The following is a 20738-nucleotide window of genomic DNA, read 5'->3' as shown; positions in this document are numbered from 1 at the left end:
TTACCCTTATGGTAACTCCTCATAACCAGGATGATAATTAGCATTCTCAAACCTCTACGGCCAGTCCTGATAATTGCCAATTCTGAAACAGCTTGAAATAAAAAGCAGGGAATGACAGGAAAATCCAATGCATTCAGCCTTTCATGTAAGACTAAAACCTCATCCTGATAACCATTAAAAGTTGTACCTAGGGAATTCTTTGCTGTCAGGTATCACCACAGTCAAGAGCCTCAAATAATTACAGGCAATACTCACCCATTTGGACAACAAGATCGCACAAAATAACAAAAGATAGCATAAAATTAGAGAGAGATAGAAATGCTCATTATTCAACATCCAAGAGACATCCTAGCTGTACAAGGGAAGAAGCACGTTTCCCGAAAGCCAAATTATTTCACAACTGGCCAAGTCTCTTTGCAGTTCCCCAGACTTGCTGGTCCAGCTCCATCACAGCAGCCCCACATCTCCAGCACATCACCCCAACACCAGCCCGAGCCTCAGGAGCCTTCACCGAACACTCCAAACTTGCTGCGGTTCTCCCTGTTTGCCTTATTATAATTTTCCCTCCAGGCCTGTTGGGTAACACCTTGCCTGCAGGTCTGCTGGGGGTTCCTCATGCAGGTAACAATACCAGTAACAATGGGCTGTAGGGGAAGAGGTCACCTGAAAGCGAACACCCAGGGTGACACCTGCACCGAGCACCCACCGCCCTGGCCGGGGTCATGATGCCTTACAGCAGCACTGGTGGGTAGTGTCTTTGGGGGAGTCTTCAAGAGAAGATGCTCCCCAACATCAGGGGGGTTTTAACCACCGTCAGTGAACAAAAAGTCCCCCCTGATGGCTGAAGCTCCAGAAGGAGGGAGCCCACTCTGGCAGCAGAGGGGAGATGGCGTGCCGAGGAGTCCGCGGCACCGACAAATTTACCCTCAAATTGAAGAAACGGGACTTGGCTGCGGCTCCAGAAGACCCAACGGACTACTTTCAAGAACAGTTCATTTGCTTCAACAATAACCTATTTTCATGTAGCCTTAATTCACAAATGATGATGTAAGAAGTCCAAGTCTTCGAAGAATAATTTTTAGATTTCCAAAATCATTCCTCAGCAAGTGTTTTAGAAGCAACATTTAATTGCAGCAATTTATTGGCAGAACATGTGAGTGCACAGGTGTGCACAAGAGTCAGCCAAAGAATTCTGCTTAATTTATGTGCAAACAGTTACGATATGGAGATATCGGGGCAGGGGGCGGAACTAGGATCCTGTAAGAAATAACCCAAATCTTTGCAATCTGAAAATGTCGGCATTGTGCAATGACAGCAGAAACCTGAGAATAATCTTCTTCATTCTTAGCATGAGACTGGGAAAAAGCAAAATATTTTTATTCACCAAAGGGATCCTCAAAGTGGAAAAATATACATAATGATGTGTTTCCAGCTGGGTAGCATGAAAATTTAAAACTTAATCCAATTTTAACCTACAGCAATTTTTTAAGAATATCCGAGGCTTGGTATTATCAAAGTAATACTTGAGAGGTGTGAGATCAAACCAAGGCTTGTTGGTTTGATCTGTGCTCCTCAGAGACCCATGACCCACCTCACCCTAACTGAATCTGCAAAGAAAAAGTTTCATTCCCCTTGCAGCTATTTACAAACACAGACAAGTGCTCCAAAAGGCAAAGCGAGGGCCCTGCAAACCTCGGCTGCCTGCTCTCCTTCGGCAGCACCGGGTCACGCTCAGACCCAGCGTGGCATCGCCCGAGGCTGCACCTCATTTCAGGTCTTTTGGTCCTCACCAAAATTCCTTTGGATTTTTGGCCAAGAAAAAAAGAAAAAATTTCTACAAAGCCCTGCTGCGCTAACAGAAAAAGTCTGATATTTTTGGGGGGTGGATGTAGCCTGAGAGCGAACCAAAAGCTGGTTGCGGTAAGAACCGACTCCAGCCAAAAGTCATTTCATCGGGGTCTTGGAGAAAGCAGGCAACAGAAGAATAGCAAAAGGGAAATCCTGCCACAGACATACAATTTGCACATGCACTCACTTGCTTTTATCCAACAATTAAAGCAGGAGACGTTTCTCCCCAGCCGCCGCTCGGCGTAGCCATTACCGATTGAGTGACAGCTTTACAGGCCTGAAAGCTATTTTGTGTAGGGAATCAACAGCGCGACACAGCCCGCGCAGTCCAGACACGAGCCCCGAACACCGAATGGTACACAGAGCTGTCAACATACTCCACTGATATAATAAACTGAAAACGTATAGAGCTGCCTGGAAAAAATATCCACCCCGCCAGATTACATGCTCTGCTGCCTCCAACTGAACAAAAACAGTTTCGAAGCCTGCAAAGTTCAAGAACTTTCAAAACACTACTTACTTGCTGCAAAACAGACCCAGGCTGGCCAGAAGAGCAGCAGGTAGTACCATACTGGTGATAAAAGAGAAGTGTCCCCACAAAAATAGGCAAGGCTTGAAAAAGTGGGCAATGTCCAAAAGATTTAACAGCTCCACCAAGAAGCCAACTTGTCCTCCTTTCCTTTTCTAAGTGCTTATTTTGCTCAGAGGTTCACTCAGAGATAAGAGCCACCAGCCTAGGGGTCCCAAAACCATCGTTTGCATCAAAGCCCTGCATGGGCTACCACAGCCCCCCTCAGAATTAGCCCTCAGGCCACCACAGAGGGTGAACCTCCCCGCCTCAATGACACGGCTGGACCTCTCTCCGGTCTTGGAGGTGGAGCTGAGAACCCAACCTGCAACACAGCCATCATTCTCACCCAATACTCAACTACATCTTCCAGCATCTTCTTGAAGAAAGTCAAGCAGCAATGGATTAAGTCCAGCGTGTCACTGAAGCTTCTTTACCAGCAAAGCCCAACTCTGCTGATCTTCTGCAGATGTAGCATTCGGCACTTCCTAAACAGATTGACACCTCTCTTTTCCCCGTGGACAACCACCCTGGCAGATTGTGTTGGAAAAAAACTTCTGTAGATGAAGAGCCCAAAACAACCACCAATTCATTATCTCTGAAACAAGTGGCACAATTCATTGCACCTAAAGCTAAAACTGAGCGCTGTGCAAGACGGTCCATTCTTCCTGCAGCTCAAGCTGTCAAACACATCTTCACTAGCTTTCAGTCAACCTACATCAAAGCAGCTCTTCCTAAATCACTCATCGTAAGGTGTGAAAGCCATTAGTACACCTAGCCCAGCTATACCAACCAACCCAAGAGCCACCACAACAGCAGCTGCCTGGGATGCAGGGCATCGCTTACAACACGGACAATCTCTTCAATCTCTAAACCACTGGTAACCACCATAAAATTTCCCCACAAAAGTCCAAGATCAGAGTTCTTGGCCTTAAAAAAACTAAAAGCCAGAAAAAAAATAAACCCAAGAAATTGCCCTGGGTTTTGTTACTGTTGTTACATCGCAGGCACCCATCAGCCTGACACGTACCGACACGAGAGCCCACAGGCGAACCAACAAAATGAACCACGGGGCTGTCCAGCTCCCCCATGTATTCTCTTGCTCTTTGTCAGACCTTTCCCCGAAGCACAATTAATCTGTGTTTTTCCTTCACAACCAAGCTCTTTAGTAGCATGAACATTTAATTTGGGTCCATTTTGGGGCAAGACTGAAAATAAAGACCAGGGAAGAAGAATTTCTGGAACAGCAATAACTTCAACTCAGTTTTGGAGACGTAAGGCATATTTCATGTTAAGATGTCATTTACTAACATTTAATGCTAACAGTGTCATTTGCCCTTCAGCTAGAAGAAAGGCATGTAAGCAACCCTAGCTAAACTGAAATTTCCCCATTGCAAAGCATTTCTGCCAGGAATCACAATTTGAGTGTCATGTTTCTTATGCCCTTCTTTGTACAATAACCCTCTAAGTCCAGACAATGTTTTATTACTCGGTATTATAAATGCCAACGTTAACAGAGCATCCTAGATGTCGTTTGGACCAACTTCAATGTCAGTGCCTTTCTGTATCATGTAAATTAATCTTAAAAGAAAGGGGAACAGCTGAATCAGAACTAATAACCTGAACTATTACTGATTTTTCACAGCAGAGTGCCCCTATTTCTTACAAATTTTGCTTCATTCTCCAAAAGCACCAGGACAGACAGGGCAGCAGATGAACGCATGGCATGGCAGCCCACCTCCTCCCAGCAACGTTTAAGACCAATTCCAGTCCCAGCGCAAGGCGAAGCCGAAGCGCGGGCGGGGCGGGGGGAAAGCTGGCTTTTCGGTGCCATTTCCACAGCACCCTCAGGATAAATCCCTGCAGGAAGGGCTGCACAAGCTATTCCCCCCCCGCCTTCCTGCCCTTTCCAAACTCAATCTTTTACTGTCCAAAACAAATGTTTACTTTTAGTTGTTTCTAAACCGCTGCTTTGCCTGCCTCTAACAGCCTCATGGACTGAAGTTAAAAGCGTAATGCAAACACTTTCAATTCCAGCTTTTTTTTTTTTAACTTTATGAACTAACTATACTTGGCCTCACTCTAATTAACCACTAAACGCCAAGTAGTCAAACAAAGAGCAAAAATAATTTGTTATCTCGAAGCTGCATCTGCTCACAAAACCTGCAGTGGTTTTTTGTTGCTATTGTTCTCAGGGTTTGGGCTTTTCGAGAAAGCGTACTGCACGATAACAAAATTGCTAGGTAAATATGTCAGTGAGACCTTCCCTGTCAGCCGTAGCCTTGGGGTGTGATTTCTGTTCACGACAAAAATTTTTGCTATTTGCCAGATTTCAGATAGCAAACTTGGATCCCCTGGAAGATACCTGGCGTGGCTTTTGCACACCAGCAGTAGGAATATTTAACTGCTTGAGTACCTGATCTGACAAGTAGCTTGAAGCCACACTGGAACCTTCACTGGGACCTGGCGGAAAGTTTAACTGCCCCAACTGCCCCCATAGACTATTGTTATCAGAATTATCATTTATAAAATTGGTTTTCCAGCATCTTCAGACATGGGAAGAAGAAATGGTTTTGAGTCAGGAGGAACCAACAGCAGAGCAGCTCACAGTCCAGGTCACCAGCCCAGGGGTCTCTGCTTTTCTTCTGAGCCCAACGGCAGCCACCTGCACACAACTGGGCTCAGAAACCCCAAAGTCTTCATTAAACAGGAACAGTTAATATTTAAAATGGGAATAGTTAATATTCCAGCCAAACATTCCCCCCTTGAATACTTTGGTACAATATTTAGGTACCAGCTGAGATGAACTCAAGTTATTCTCAGCCTGATGCGACCCTCAACCCTCACCTCCAAAATGGGTTTGCAGAGGGATCCAACGGCCCTCGCGCGGGGTGCTGTTGGCTGGAAGGGGCTGCAAGGACAGCGGGAAGGGGATGGGGCTTTGCTGAGCGAGTGGAAGCATCGCTAAGGTGTTGAGAAGCCCCGACTTCCATATCACTTCCAAATAGCCCGGTTATTCTGAAAAGCGAGAGAAAAGCAGACTGGCAGGCTAGGGAGGAAAGAGTTGACAGCTATTTGCTGTATCTAGCGTAATTTTCTTTGGCAAATCCAGCCTGTTGCTAGAAATGTGCGCCAGACGCCTGGATCGGCAGAGCTGAGCCTGCAGGAGCAACGCTTTGTATTTAACACTTGAAGACCTCAACTTCCGAGAGCTCATCCTACCACTTCATACCAGCCAGCGCACGAAGACAGCACATATGGAACCGACTAAGGCGCTTGATGCAGCGCCTATAAATTGTCCAAGCCTTGCAGCCGCACATCAGAGTGCTAACAACAACTGTGCAGTACACATTTGTTTGAAGTCAGATCCTGCTTTTATTAGGGGTGTGCTGCTTTCCTCTTCAGAGCGCTGCACCGGCTGCCGCTCCCTGCTACGTGACTTCGCCGCCAGCTGGGGTATTTGCAGCGAGGGGTGATGCCGAGGTAGCGGGGTGCAGCCACGGAGCCCAGCCTGGCTCCCACATGGGGGTACAGGGCTCCCCACTCCCCACCTGCTGCCAGTGCTGAGCCCAAAATGAGAATCAGCCCCCATGCACCATGCTGGCATGCAGCGGCAACACGCAGGACAGAGTCAGAGCTTTGCAGGGCTCGACGCGATACAGGGTCTCTCCGGATTAAAAATGTCACCGTCCACATGACTACTGAGCATAGAGGCTCCCTCCAACTCCTAAGGAAAATCCACCCTACGAGCAAAAGGTTTGGTATTTCTCATCGATCTGGTGTCTTGCCAGATGCAGAGGCCAAGTGCAGCTGAGCAAGATTAGTGCTGAGCCTCCCCAGGCTCAGCTGAAGGCTTTAGTCAGGCTTTTCCTGCACACATTCCCTTCTTCTACATCGAACGAGATCCCAGCACCACTCCTGTTGAAAAATGAGCTTCAATCCCATCGCTCACCACTAAAAGCAAATATCTGCTGCAAAGTCCAGCTGTGGCTGAACCTTTTGCTTAAGGAAAACAAGCAAAAACTCATTCATGAAAACATACATAGCCTAGAAGAGAAGCATGCAGAAGGAAAGAGGTTTGTGTGTTCTCCTTCAACAAGGGAAGGTCTCCATCATCCCGTGAGCTTTGCTACCCAAACAGCTTGTTTGCTAGCAGCAGTCCTGGGATTTCCCACACTTACAGTAAAGCAGAGATGAGGAAAACCAAAACCAAAAAAACCACCAAACCCTCCAAAACCCCAAGCAACCCCAGGACAGTGCTCGGGTGATACAAGCTTTCCCCAGAAGAATACTTCAACTCCAACAGAAGCAGCACCAGAACAAAGTGATTTGGGGTTAATTGGTCTCACACAACAGGCCGACTGGGTTTCAAAAAAGAAGGGGAAAAAAACCCACCCAAAAGCAGCAGCCAGCAGATAGGCAGCTTCTGGCTACACTGTGCTGGTGACTACCAAGCAACCAAGAGATCACACAGAGTTAACTGAAGTCTCCAAACCTGCTTCTAACCATGTCTGGAAAAGCGCAGAGGCCACCTTCCCCCGTGCCTGGGCCAAGGGCTGCTCCGCAGCGAGCCCCACGACCAGGAGCCCCCGGGATGCTCTTCTCAGGCAGGTGGTTCACCCACAGCCCCTGCCCAGGAATGCCCTGGGAAACACCCGTTCCTCGCTTTAAAAAAAAAAAATATCTGGGTATCTCAATTTTTTTCTAGCAGTTATCACAGCAGCAGGATTGAACCTCACTGGGGTGATTCTGCACATCCAGCCCATTCCAGTGCAGCAGCATCCTGCGCCTGAAAGCCCATCACTGCCACATTTTCCTGCAGAAGTGCCTCGGGAAGCTCTGCCACATGACCCTTGGTGTGGGAAACCTCTTTTTCCCCCCGTTTACCTGCTCTTTGCTACCACCAGAGCCCAGAAAACTTCACCAATGCTGCAAAAATCACCAATTCCTGGATCGGAGCTCAAATCCTACACATACAGTTTACTTGTACGTCGGGGCTTTCAAAATTAAGTTCCACCACCTTTGGGAAGGGATGAGGATGGGCCAGCAGGCACCAAAGAGGACCGGCAGTGTGACGATCCCTCTGTGCTGGCAGAGGAGCTGGAATTAAAGCACAGCATCACCAGTAAAACAGCTGCTTATTCTGCTGAATACCACCAAGTTCTGAGCAGTCTGGGTATCTGCACATGAGCCATATTCCGAGTCAAAACAACCCCTTCCAACAGCAGAAGAAAACTCCAAGTCAGCAATAAAGATGTTGCTAAAAAGAAGATACAATAATCCTTTAAAAATGACAATTAACATCTTTAAACTTTACATCTCCCAGCACACAGAAAAGGTCTCCTTCTGATCTTTAAAAGCGAAAATCTCCCACAATCGACTCGCAAGGGCACAACAGAGGTAATTCGGGTCCATGGAGCGGGGCTTCCCCCCGCCCAGCCCAGAGGGCCCCTCGGACAGGATCCCCCACTCTCCGCCAAGAGTTAACACCACAAACCCAGCAAGCACCGACAAGCCTATCCTATAGCTCAAAGGCAGCCAACCTACTCATTTAGTTCATTATCACTAAAAAGATAGTAACAGCTGCAGTTAAAAAACAACTATTTTCTTTACACGTTTTCATCCTGCTCTCTAGATACACCCCATCAGCTGCACGTCCAGCAATTCCTATTTTGATCTAGTTTTTCCGCCATAGGGTATGTTTTATGGGAAGGCATGAGAATGAAAGCTTTCCAGGCCAAAACAACACTCCTCCTAACTCTGGCAGCCCCAGGTTTCTCCACGCCTGATGAGACCCTGGCCGAAACGCACTGACAGGCATTAAGGCAGCACCCTGCAACTGCAGGAAAAAAGAAAAAAAAAAAAAATCTAATTTTTGATTTTGAACTGTTTAGTCCTCTCAGTGTCACAGCAGGTTAGCAACAGTTCCAGCTATCAGCTTTAAATGATTTATCCTATTTTTCTATCCCATGGGGAAAATTTTAAAAAGCGCTGGTTAAGGTTTGCAGTAGCTCAGCAACTTATTTGCACAGGTCGAAGGAAATAATTGCTCCAAAATTATTTCCTGGATTAATTTCACCGAGGCCGGCATGCGGAGAAGACTGGAAGGATCATGTGAAGTCTGTTTAGGCCATCAGCGCCTGCCCCACGCGGTGCCCACAGCCCCACGCCTCCCCGGGAAACGCTGCTGCCACTTCACCCACGAGAAAATAAAAGGAAGAATTCAAAGATTTTTTTTTTCTGCTGGACAACATATGCTGCATTTATGCTTTCTCGCCACTACCGCTAACCAGTTATTGGCTGTGTATCTGGATGCAGGATATTATTTTATCCTCCCCAAGCAGCCCCTTCCTCACGGGGGCTGCCCTTGGAGGGAGCAGGGGTGGGGGCAGATGAGCACCTGCAGCCAACACAGCCTAAATATCCATCTTCTTGCTCAGCACAGGATCTACCATCAAGAGCGCTGGTCTCACCTTTTTGCCTGTTGCAAGTGCTCAGTGTTTTATTTATTTTTTACAACCCCACAAGTGCAGACCTACAGAGAAATGCTGACTGTAACGGAGATAGAAAACATTGAATAAAACAACTGAAGAGCCAAAAGCCAAGGGACAGCACTTCTTTGAGACGGCACAAGCCTTATTCTGGGGGACAGAGGGTCTCTTGGTAAGGGAGCACCCGGCCACCTCCTGCTCCCCAGCGCAGGACGGGGGCTGCCAGGGTGCCGGGGACGGAGGAGATGTCGCACTCCTCTAAAACAACAAAACAGAAACTGGAGAAGGGACAAGACAACAGAAAAGCTGATTTAAGAAGCGTGATGAGGTTCATGCAGGGAGCAGCAGCAAAGCCACGCGACAACCCGGAGCAGGGCCAGGAGCATCAGTGCTGGTCTGAGCACGGATGTGGCTCAGCCTCGACCACGGTGGAGACCAGAGCCCCAACACAGCATCTCCCCAACCCTTCCACCCATATATAATTTACAATTATAGAGCTGTTGTGTGCTCTGAGGTGGATTTTACTCAAATCCTGGCTTAAATTTCCTCACCATCTTCCCCCTCCCACCTTGTTATGCGCCTCAAGAGAGATTTAAAGCACAGAGGTGAATTGCATTGCAAAGCGGGATTAAGGGCGGCCGGACAAAGGCAGCACAGGAAGGACAGAGGGACCAGGAGGGAGCCAGCACCGCATGGCCGCAGGGGATGGGGGCTTTGTCACTCCTGGCTGCCACCGGGACACTGTGTCTGTGGTGGCATGGCGGAGGCAAAACCAGCAGAGACGAGGGGGGCCTGATCTTGCAAAGCCACATTTGCCATCATTTCTGTGGCTGGCTGGAAGCTCTGTGCTGGCCCACGTGTAGCTCATGGCTGGGCCAAACCAGGGGCAGCTCTGTCAGCACAGGCATGGCGGGCAGGGAGAGCAGGCAGGGCGCCTGCCCCAGGCCTCTCCTACACCCTCCTGGCCGCCGGACCAGGCAGTGGCTCCCGGCCAGGGCTCTGCCAGCCGCTGCGAAGTCCTGCTGCCATGCGGCGCCAGCCCCACTCTGCAGAGCCCTGTGACACCACGATGCCCACCCCGCGTGGCCCCATGCACCACCACAATGCCTCGTCGTGCCAGGCGAGGCCCGCGGCAACACCGCGGCGAGCGGCGCCCGCCACGGCAAAGCCACACAACACAAAGACACGCCGCTGCAACGCCCCGCCGTGTCGTGAAACACAACAGCATGCCACGCAATGCCTGCTGCGGCAATGCCACGCCACCCCACCACATCACGCCATGCGATGCCCACGGCTGCAAAGCCACACAACGCAACCCCCACACCACGCAACACCTGCTGTTGCAAAGCCACGCAAAGCATCATCCACCCCAGTGTCACACCACGCGATGCCCACTGCAGCAAAGCCATGCAACGCCACACCACACAACGCCACGCAACGCCCAGAGCTGCAAAGCCACGCAGCGCAACACCATGCCACAAAACACCCACAGCTGTGACACCACACAACCACAGAATCCCAGAATCATTCAGGTTGGAAAAGCCCCTCAGGATCATCAAGTCCAACCCTCAGCCCAACTCTACAAAGTTCTCCCTTACACCACATCCCCCCACAGCTCATCTAAACGACCCTTAAACACACCCAGGGATGGGGACTCCACCCCCTCCCTGGGCAGCCTATTCATTGTCTGATCACTCTTTCTGTGAAACATTTGTTCCTCATGTCCAGTCTGAACCTCCCCTGTTGCAGTTTAAAGCCGTTCCCTCTTGTTCTGTCACTAATCACCTGTGAGAAGAGACCAGCACCAACCTCTCTACAATGTCCTTTCAGGGAGCTGTAGAGAGTGATGAGGTCTCCCCTCAGCCTTCTCCTCCTCACACTGAACAGTCCCAGCTCCTTCAATGCCACACAATACCACACCACGCAACACAACATCCACCGCAGAATCACGGCATGCAATGCCCACGGCTGCAAAGCCATGTAATGCAACCCCATGCCACGCAATGCCATGCAATGCCCGCCAGTGTCATGCCATGTAATGCCGACAGCTGCAACGCCACGCAACGCAACATCCACCACAGCATCATGGCATGCAAAGCCCACGGCCGCAAAGCCACGCAACACAACCCCACACCACGCGCCGCTCCACGCAACACCCGCCACAGAATCATGCCATGCAATGCCCATGACTGCAACGTCACACCACGCAACATCCACCACAGAATCATGCCATGCAGTGCCCACGGCTGCAAAGCCACGCAACGCGGTGCCCGCCGCTGGCATCCCAGGCGTTTCTGAACGCATTCAGGTCTCCTGAACGACTCCGAGAGGAAGGCTCTGGCGGCAGGCGCTCAGCCTCGCGCCGTATTCCTCCTTTCCACGCACAGACAGGAGGCAGAGCGAAATCGCTTGCAGATTTACATCTCATTTCAAGTCGCTGTTCTGTCTCTCCTGCTGCGAGAGCCATTTCTGAGGAAGTGCAGATAGACTGGAGAACGACAGGCTGCAGCCGAGGTGCAGCTTCAGCAGGAGGATGCTGGCACTCGCCATTTGGAATACATTACAGCACTGGCATTTCATCAATACGATCTTGCATATTTAGTACTTTGCACTTACAACAGAATTTTATTCGGGCTTATGGAAAGAGCTCATTTTAATATCCACCCATCTGTGAGTAATTATTTCTGTTATAGTAGCATCCAGGCCCAACTGGCATCAGCACCATTAGCATACAAAAACAGTGTGTTTCCCCAAGAGTTTAACAAGAGAGCACTTACAACTGCAACATGTAAACGTCCAGGCAAGAGTTTTATTTTTCTTTCCTATAAAGGCAGTTAACTATTTTAAAATTGCATCCAAATATCACTGTAATTTTGTACTCGTGCACAATGAGTCCTGACAGATTACACATCTTCAGAGACACACTCATTGCACAGAGTTTACTTAGTGCTTTATACTCACAAAATCCCCTTGGCCTCTCACATACAGGTTACCTTTCGCAGCCAGACACCTCTAAAAATAACATCCTCTTAAAGTGTTGAAAGATATTAAAATATAAAGTCATTAACATATAATAAGACTGGAATGAGAGCTTCACATGCTCTGAAGCTCTCAGGGTTTGGCTTCCAGTCAAGAAAAATATATTGGATTAGTATGAGAGCAAAATTAGGATAATGTGCAGTTTAATTAGCATTACAAGATACTACATGTGTATGGAAGAGCAGAGAAGATTTATAGTATTATGTGGTAAAAAAAAAATGTTAAAAGGTTAGAATAATATCAGTTTGATAAAGCACTATGTACTCTGAGGTTAAGGGAAAGATAACTTTGGAATGCCACTGAGTGTTCCTTAAAACACAGGTTTGAGTGTTTGCCAGTTATCTCAAAATTGTGGAAAAACTCTGCAACTTTGGTCACGTGTCAGTCAAACACTTACTTTGGCAACAGCAACTACATTCTCCATCAAGGAATTCACTAAATGCTGATAAAAAGTCCTGAGTCCTCACGCGAAGTTGCAATATTTATCTGTCATGGAACAAGCAGAAAATAAAAAATAAAGAAAATACACCATCAAATTCAGCTCCGGAAGAGGAAGACGGGGCAGAGCTCACTAGAGCCTGGGAAGGAAGGAAGCACCGTGCTCCATGTGCCCGCCGTCCCAGCGCCCAGCCTCCTCAGGACAGCGGCTAACCCCGCGCCGGCTCTCTTCGGCTGCGCTCTTGCTCGCTTAAATTATTTCTAGAGCACTGCTGCACGCTTCCCTTGGCATCCGCTCCTCCCGGCGCGGGCAGGATGCTGGGGCCGCCCCGTCCTGGTGCCTTATTCCTCTGTTATTTGTGTTTTTCTGTTTCCAGCAAGATACCAGCATCCCCATGTTCCCAGGTGAGCTGAAGCCCGTCCCCCTTCCTGTGCATCGCTGAATTAATGTCACACCTGTCCCCCACTGGCCACGGAGCGAGGCTGCCCGGGTAGATAACCCGCCTGACGTGGCCGCAAGCTTCGACACAGCAGTTGCAAAATATATTTAATGTTTTCCAACTGCTTCTTCTCTCCCGACATGAGATTCTTCTTTTTTTACCGCTTCACTATTCTCGCCACCATCCCCAGCACTCTGAGGGTGTCCCCGGTGAGATGTGTCCAGGCACCCCAGGAACCCACAGCCACAGTTATTTATTTTCTCACTGACTGTTTCCCCCTTCCCAAAGGGGAATTCCTGAGCTCCAGCCCTCGCAGCTGAACAGCTTGGGAGCAACGACATCCCACCGCATCCGACACGGCGTCCACCTCACCTGCTTGGTGCGAGGAGGCGGAACAAAACGCACCCAAGCAGCGGCGTAAATCTCTGTAAATGAGCTCACTGGAAAGGTGCCAGGGCAGTGCCCCAGCCGGGCAGCCCCCGCGCAGCCGAAGGACACGGTTCCTCTGCACGCTGGCGGTTAAACCCACAGCGCACGGATGCGCCTCAAACCCTCCGGGCAAAGTGCACGACACGGTTAATTTACCAATTAATGAAGCACACCCAGCAGTCACTGCCACTCTCCTGATGCTCTGTACCATTTTCTTTTTAAAAGGAGGAGTTTGATGGATTCATGCCAGATTTTGCACAGAATATTCATAGGCATAGTAGCAGAAATATGTTTTCTATTTGATTTCAGGCAACCCTGCTGCAGCCCCCTCTCCCCAGCACAGACCCTGAACCTCACGCAGCCTCAGGAATGTTATCCTCTGTCGAGGGATGGGCACCATTAAAACATGAGTGAAGTTTACCAGAGCCCCGATGTGTTATTAGCCAGATAACGCACTGCAGTCGCCCTTTATTGCCCCCAAAGAGCTTCCTCCAGCTACAACCAAGACCGCCGAGCGTAATTCAAGGGAAAACCCACCACGAAGCACATCCCGAAACACCATCTTCCTTCTGCTCCACAGCCCGCCTGCACCGACCCGGGGTTTTCATAACCCGAGATCAGAAGCCATGAAACCCCAAAGCACGAGCCCTGAGCAGGTATTTAAAGGTTTGTGCCCCGCAGGGAGGCGGCTCATGCCGGAGCAGTGTTTCCAACAAGACGCCCTGCTCAAAGCTTTCAGCACGCTGTCGGGTTTCAGCTCGTCCCTGATCCATCACGCGCCGGTGCAGCCTCCCGGCTCGGGGTGCGGGAAGCAGGCACAGGGATGAGCGCGCCTGGATGAGTTCGAGGCATGCTTGGGGAGGGAGAAGCCTCCAAAGCAGCTTCAGGGCCTTTTAGACCCATCTAAACGTTGTGCAAATCGCACCCGAATGCCGTCTTGTACTCCGGAGCTGGAATTGAGAAGGAAGGACAAAATAACTGCAATTTCACATTGGTGAGGCAAAAGACACCCAGGTGCCCTCACGGCTGAGCACTAATACCCTTCTGCTTTTACACCAGATAAGCCTTGCCTAGACGTTCTGACCAACCTCCAAAGCTGCGTTTCCATATAGAGCTACTTACACTAGACCAACAACATTATTTTGAGAAACACCGCACAATTATTCTGAGGATAAACGGCAGCAAGTACCTGGCCACAATTCCCTATTTTCGGTTACGACCCTTCCGTGGCAGAGGGCAGGCAACAGGCTAAGCGTGAAAGACAACACGATGTCCGTCTGTCCTCTCCAACCTACAGCCCTTTCCCACGGCCAGTTACAGGGGCCAACACGCCACGACCCTTCTCCAGGTGAAACAGCACAAATAATTCACCAAGAATTACTCTGCCACAGCACCCTGACCAGAAACAGAGAAAAATCTATATATTACTCCCTAAATCTTTTCCTGCCTCCCTCTCAAGTAAAGCCAGTTACTCATTTTCACTAGATATAACAAAAAGCAGCGTGCATAGACTACGTTGCACACCCTCACTGTATGTTATCCGTGACTACAAACAAAATTCACCTCTAAAGCTTTATTCCTACAATTCCCTCATCAAATGAGCAAGCAGGCTTTTACAAGGCAGATATAAATGAACGTGGCCATGTACCACCTAACGACTGCTGGAACAGGAGGACCCCGACTGCTACTTTTTGGTGTTTGCGGAAAAAACAAGTTTTTGCAGAAACGTGGCATGACACAGACTTGCTCGGAGAAAAAACACAGAAACAACGCTCCGCGAGGCTCAAATATTACAGGGATGATTTTTTTTGACAACAAAACGCAACCTAGTTAAGGCATAAAATATTTTAATGAGCGGTACGTTGTACTCTGCTGCCTGTTCTCCGCGAGCGGAGCCATTAGCGAAGCGCCTGCCAAACGCTAACGAACACGCTGACAGAATCACTTTTGTATTCCACAGCACATCCATCTGAAGGGATTATTTAGATTTTAGAACATCAGGCAAGGCTGAATGTACCAGCAATCCCCAAATCCGCTATCGCCTCTCCGAGGGACCAGCAATCGATGAATTAAAGCGGCATCAACCAACTTTTCATCTCGAAGCCAAACCAGTGATGCAACACCCCGCAGCTTCTGGGACAAAGATGTGAACTACAATGCCTCAACCTCTGCCATGAAAAATTGCCCTTGTATCTTAAATGAGTTACACATTCGAATACCCTGTAAGATAGGGAAGCGGGCCGTTATCGAGCTGCCAGATCTCACTCCTGTCATGAGGTCATTTCTGGCAGGCGGCCAGGTGAGATTTCTGCCAAAAGCTCGGTGCTGACCATCGCTCCCAGACCTTCCCCCTGCTCCTCTCCCTCCTGCCTCAGGTCAGGAAAGGAAAATAAGAAAAAAAAAAAAACCCAAACCCCAAGGTCAGGGAGGGGAATACTTTTTGTTTTTAAATCAGCGTGTACAATCGTAATATATGTAGCAATTACTCGGCCTCTTGACTGAAAACACTTCACACAGCGAAACACGGTGCAAGGATGGTTTGAGGGCTCAGAGCACCGCGTGTATCGGGATGCTGGATCCCCCCAACGCACCCCGACTCTGACCGCCCCATCCCCAGGTCCCTGGGAGGGACATGTCATCGATCAGATCTCTTGAAGTCATTATTTAGTAATTTCTGCTTGATTTATGTAAGCATCTGTCTCCCGATACACGTGCCTGGGACCGCACTTTGGGTTTACCAGCAGCGCAGCTTGGCTGTGACAGGTTGGGAAGCAGCTAAGAACCCTGTACGTACCCCAAGGATTTCAACATTATTGCTGATAACTTTTTAAATAAGGCTGTTTGCAAATACCTCATTTCATTCCTTTAATCACAGAAGGGATATATTCACAGCACCATAAGCCACAGAAGGTGTTTTTTAGCTGCACATACTCAAGCAAACAGTAAGGCAGAAAAGTGAGTGAGGCACAGGAGAGCAGCGCTACTACAAATAATATTAATTACACGTTGTCACAGCACCAGTTTCCAAACAGGGCGTTTTCAGTGCCAGCAGTTGGGCTGCAAGCTGTACGCTGCCCATTAAGCTCAGCGTTTCGCCTGCCCTTACCACGAGGAAACTTTCTCTCACGACCAACTGCTTCAATATGTCCAAGAGAATTTTTCATCTTACGCCTGACAGGCCAGATGTAAAATAAAGAAATAAATAATTAGCGTTACCTTATCTGGAGTATGTCAGCTGTAGCGAGCGACGCTTGGATCTTCGTACACATCCAGAGACAAATTATCTAACACTGTAATTTATGAATGCCTCAACTATTTACCCTGGTATTTCATTATACATTCACTGGAAAGAAAAGCTCTAAAGACTAAACAGATCCAGCACGATAACACGAAAGCAACTTCAGCCGCATGCTATTACAAGACAACCTAAGAATTCAACTACATCAAGCCGCTCTGACCCGCTTTATGTTGACACCACTTAAGTACCGAAGAGGGGGAAAAAAAAAGCGATGTGCAGATAGCACAGGTTCTCTCCGGTTCAACGCTTACTTCCATTTTATGATCGGAAGCTGCAGAATCCAAAGACCCACTGGAAGGCATGAGCCCGGCTTTCCCGGGAGCAGCCGAGGCCGGCACAGCGGAACAGGCTGCCCGCTGCCAAGTAGGAGGAAGAGTTTCCAAACTCGCAGCTTTATCAAAGCTATTTTTGTCCTGCTTCCCCCCCTCCACGCATTGATAACCAACATGGCAAGGCCTGCTGGGGTGCCGAGGCAGGGCTGTGTGTCCCCGCTCCCCCCGGGACCCCCCGGCAAAGCCACCCGGCACACTTTGGGGAGCGGGCCATCCGCTCACGAGGCTCGAAGGGGAGGAAACTCCTTCCCTCCAGCTTCTCCTGCTTGCAGCGAAGTTTCGTGCCTGGAAAAAATGAGCTAAGTTTGCGAGCGGAGGCCCCGGCTCCACTCCTGCTCTCCCGGAGGCTCTCGGGACAGGCGAGCCCCTCCGGGCACCATCACTCCCAGGGGCTCGATGCTGCAGCGAGGAAAACCAGAGGCAGAAGCCAACCTGTCCTGCACAATTCAGATTTATAAACTGCTGCTGGGGTAAGGGTGGGGGGATGCCCAGCCATCACCAAAAAACTTGATGCATCTTGGTTGTGGGGCGGGGGGGCGCGCGAATAAAAAAATTTTAAATAATCAAAACCACCCCAGGAGGGGAGAAGCAAGCACGGGGTGTGCAGGGAACAGGATTTTCACCGGAGGAGCGGAGTTAAAGCAGAGCTGGGCTGAGCTCTTCAGCGCCAGGATGGCCGCGGGGGAGACGCCGTCCCGGCCTCCCCCTCCCCATCCCGGGGAGGAGACCCCGACCCCCCCCCCCCCCCCCCCCCGCTCCCCGGGCCGAGCCGCCTCCTCCCGTCCGCAGCAGCCCCACAACAGGCCCCGGCTGCCGGGAGCGGAGCCGACACGGCGGGGCTGGCACGACCGGGAAGCGGCAGGTGGAGCGCGGGCGGCCCCGGGCAGCCCCTCCGAGACCCCCGGCGCCCCCTGCGCGCTCCCGGCCAAGGCGGCGGCAGCCAAGTTCTCTCCAAATTTAACTCCCGCCAGCGCGAGTGTGGGGCTTCCCCCCCCCATTTTTCTAAATAAACACAAGGGTTTGGAGTTTGGTTTCTTTTTTAAAAGCGCCGACGGGAGGGGGACGGCCCGAAACCGCATCCGCGGGCGGAAGGATGGAGCCGCCACCGCCGGGATCCCCCGGGTACGGGGGTGTGGGGGGGGGGGTTGGGGGTGCGCGGGGGGGGGTTGGGGTGCGCGGGGCTCCTCGACAAGTGCGGTCCCGCTCGGGACCCCCCCCCCAATCCCATCCCATCCCCCGGCGGGCACCCACCTGCTGTCGCCGGTCCGCTCCCTCGGCGGGCCGCTGCGGCCGGCCGGCGGTGGGAGACCCCGGTGCTGCCGCCGTCCCGTCCCGCCGCGGCGGGGCGACGGGCTGCGGGCCTCGGCGGAGCTCGGAGCGCAGCTCCAGGTAACAGCCCAGCGTCAGGACGTGCAGCGCCAGCGACAGCGCGAAGAAACCGAGGAAGAGCCGCCAGCTCCCGCCGCCGCCGCCGCCACCGCAGGCGCAGCCACCGCGGGGCACCGCCGCCGCCTCCCCCCTGCGCTCCGCACCCATGGCCGGCGGTACCGGAGCGAAGAGGCGCCGAGCCGCTACTGCTCCATGCTCGGCCGGGGCGCGCCGAGCCGCCGCGGGGCTGCGCGGCCGGGGCCGCCCCAGCGCCCCGCCAGTGGGCGGGGCCCCGCGCCGGGGGCGGGGCTCCGCGCCGGGGGGGCGTGGCCAAAGCGCGCCCGAGCCCCGCCCCAGTGAGGGCAAGGCCCGGGGTGAGGGCAAGGCCCGGGGTGAGGGCAAGGCCCGGGGTGAGGGCAAGGCCCGGGGTGAGGGCAAGGCCCGGGGTGAGGGCAAGGCCCGGGGTGGGATGTCGGTGGGCAGCGGCATGCTGGAGGGCAGCCAGGGTGGGGTGGCGGCAGCCCGAGGGAGGGGCGGTATTTTGGCATGAGGGGGTGTGGGGGCTGCCAGCACGCAGGGAATGGGGGACGGGTGCAGGAGCGGAGCCCACAGAGGGGTGTGAAGCCGCCTTGCGCAGTGCCCACACCACAGGCCACGTCTCCCACCCCCAGGACTCATCTCCCACCCACAAGACACGTCTCTCACCCCCAGGCCACGTCTCCCACCCCCAGGCCTCCTCAGTGGCCATACCCCTGCTCTGCCCCAACACACCTGGGGCTTCCAACCCCTTCTTTGTTCTTTAAGCAAATACAGCAAAAGAGTTACAAACCAAAGCTGCAAATAAGGGGCTGGGCGGCTGCTGGGGCCCGGGGTTCTACATCACTAGCGTTGGGCGTGAGCTAGACGAGGGTGGAAACCCAGAGGTCGTCTCGTAGGAAGGGCGGTTTGCTGCAGCCCCCCCGTGGGACTGTGAACACCTGAGAGTGTGGTCACGTTAGGCAAATCGTCTCTCAAAATGAGTTTCATTGCCCAGCGGCTGCATGTGTGGAGGATTCTCTGCAGTGAGACGGCAGAGGAGGATTTCTGCAAGCAGCTAGCTCAGCAGGCTGACTTTAATTCCATCGGCACCGCTTGGAAGGCGAATGCAGCGGAGTGCTGGGTGCCCAGCAGGTTTTTTGGATTTTTTGGGGCAACTATCAACACCTTCTCCAGCTTTTTAAAGGTTGATTCTGACTGCTAGAAACAAATCAAAGGTGGAAAACATCATGGGCAGAAGTTAACCAGGAAGAAGTGTGGGTTCTGAGAGGGAAGACCGTGAACTTCAAGAAAACAGTCTTGAATAAACCATGAGTTTGGGTATATATCCCTCAGAAAACAAGGGGTGGGGGAAGATGTCCAGGGAGTTGCTGGTTCCTTATTAGAATTAGAATAATGGCACATCTGCAGACCATCCCAATGCAGAAGCGAGATAGAAAGAATAGCATGAGATCAGCTTGGTCATCTCCAACACAATAATGAACACGCACAGAAAGTATAAATCAGACCAGTCCCTAATACCAAGTGTAAAAGAATAGCACAAGCCTGTGGGGACAGAGCTGGAAGGAGCAAGGCTCCGACCGCAGGGGAGTGCGAGGACAGACAGCAAGTGGCGTGGGAGATAAGGAAACATCAACAAGTATGTCAGTAAACAAGGAGAGAAAAACCAGGTGGTTCTCCTCACAGGAGAGGAACATGGACAGCTGGAATGGAAGTGAAGGGTTGGGAACAATTTCAGTGAGAAATTATATTAAAAAAAAAACCATTCAAGTTTCAGTCAGGCAATTGCTAACGCCAGCAACAGGTACTAGGGAAGGGAAGGTGGAGTAGGGCAGAAACATCAGGATTTTTGCAAATAGCTGGGCCTAATGAAGATGGTGTTTTAGCCAAATCGTTAGGGTTATCATTGGGAATTCGTGGGGTCAGGGAGAGCTTAAAAGACTGGGTGAGGATGAATAAAATGTTGTTATAGAGGCCACACAGCTTGGCTAAATATCCCCAAACCACTGCACATAATCCAGGTGTCTGTTAGCACCTGGATGGTGAGATGGGCAGCACAGCTAACGGGGATTTGGTGAGGGTGACCCTGTCAGGCCAATCTGACCTCCTTGGTGAGCAGGTACAGCAAAACTGGCAGCTGCTTTATCTTGATTTCCACGATGCTTTGACGTTCCTGCTGACTGGCTCCCTCGTCTGGGTCACTGTAAGGCCCACCAGCCCCTGGGCTTGCAAGAGCAGATGCGGGAGGAAGGCAGGAACCCCTTGGGTCTATTACCAATCAGGGGTTTCACTTGATAATGAAATAGAGAGTGAGATTAATGGTTAATGGTGAGATTAAAAGGTTAATGGTTGGACTAGACAATCTTCAAGGTCTTTTCCAAGCTAGATGATTCTGTGATTAATAAGATTCTGTATGATGCCTGCATGCCACAGGCTGCAAGGAAGTTCAAA

The 20738-nt window shown here is 51.1% G+C and overlaps 1 protein-coding gene across 4 annotated transcripts in view; it reads right to left on the bottom strand.

The window, feature by feature from the left end:
* Window positions 1–18513, bottom strand: part of EDA (ectodysplasin A) — an 83637-nt gene extending 65124 nt beyond the window's left edge. For all 4 annotated transcript variants that reach the window (XM_074882787.1, XM_074882788.1, XM_074882789.1 and 1 more), the window contains exon 1: window positions 18135–18513. In XM_074882787.1, the coding sequence (XP_074738888.1) occupies window positions 18135–18419 (285 nt within the window). In that variant the 5' untranslated portion in view covers window positions 18420–18513. The remainder of the gene's footprint in view (window positions 1–18134) is intronic.
* Window positions 18514–20738: the final 2225 nt, after the last annotated feature.

Source organism: Strix uralensis, chromosome 13 (genome assembly GCF_047716275.1).
Source record: "Strix uralensis isolate ZFMK-TIS-50842 chromosome 13, bStrUra1, whole genome shotgun sequence".
In the NCBI taxonomy this organism is placed as follows: Eukaryota; Metazoa; Chordata; class Aves; order Strigiformes; family Strigidae; genus Strix; species Strix uralensis.
The sequence above is the reverse complement of the archived record's forward strand: the minus strand, read 5'-3'. Positions and strand labels throughout refer to the sequence as shown.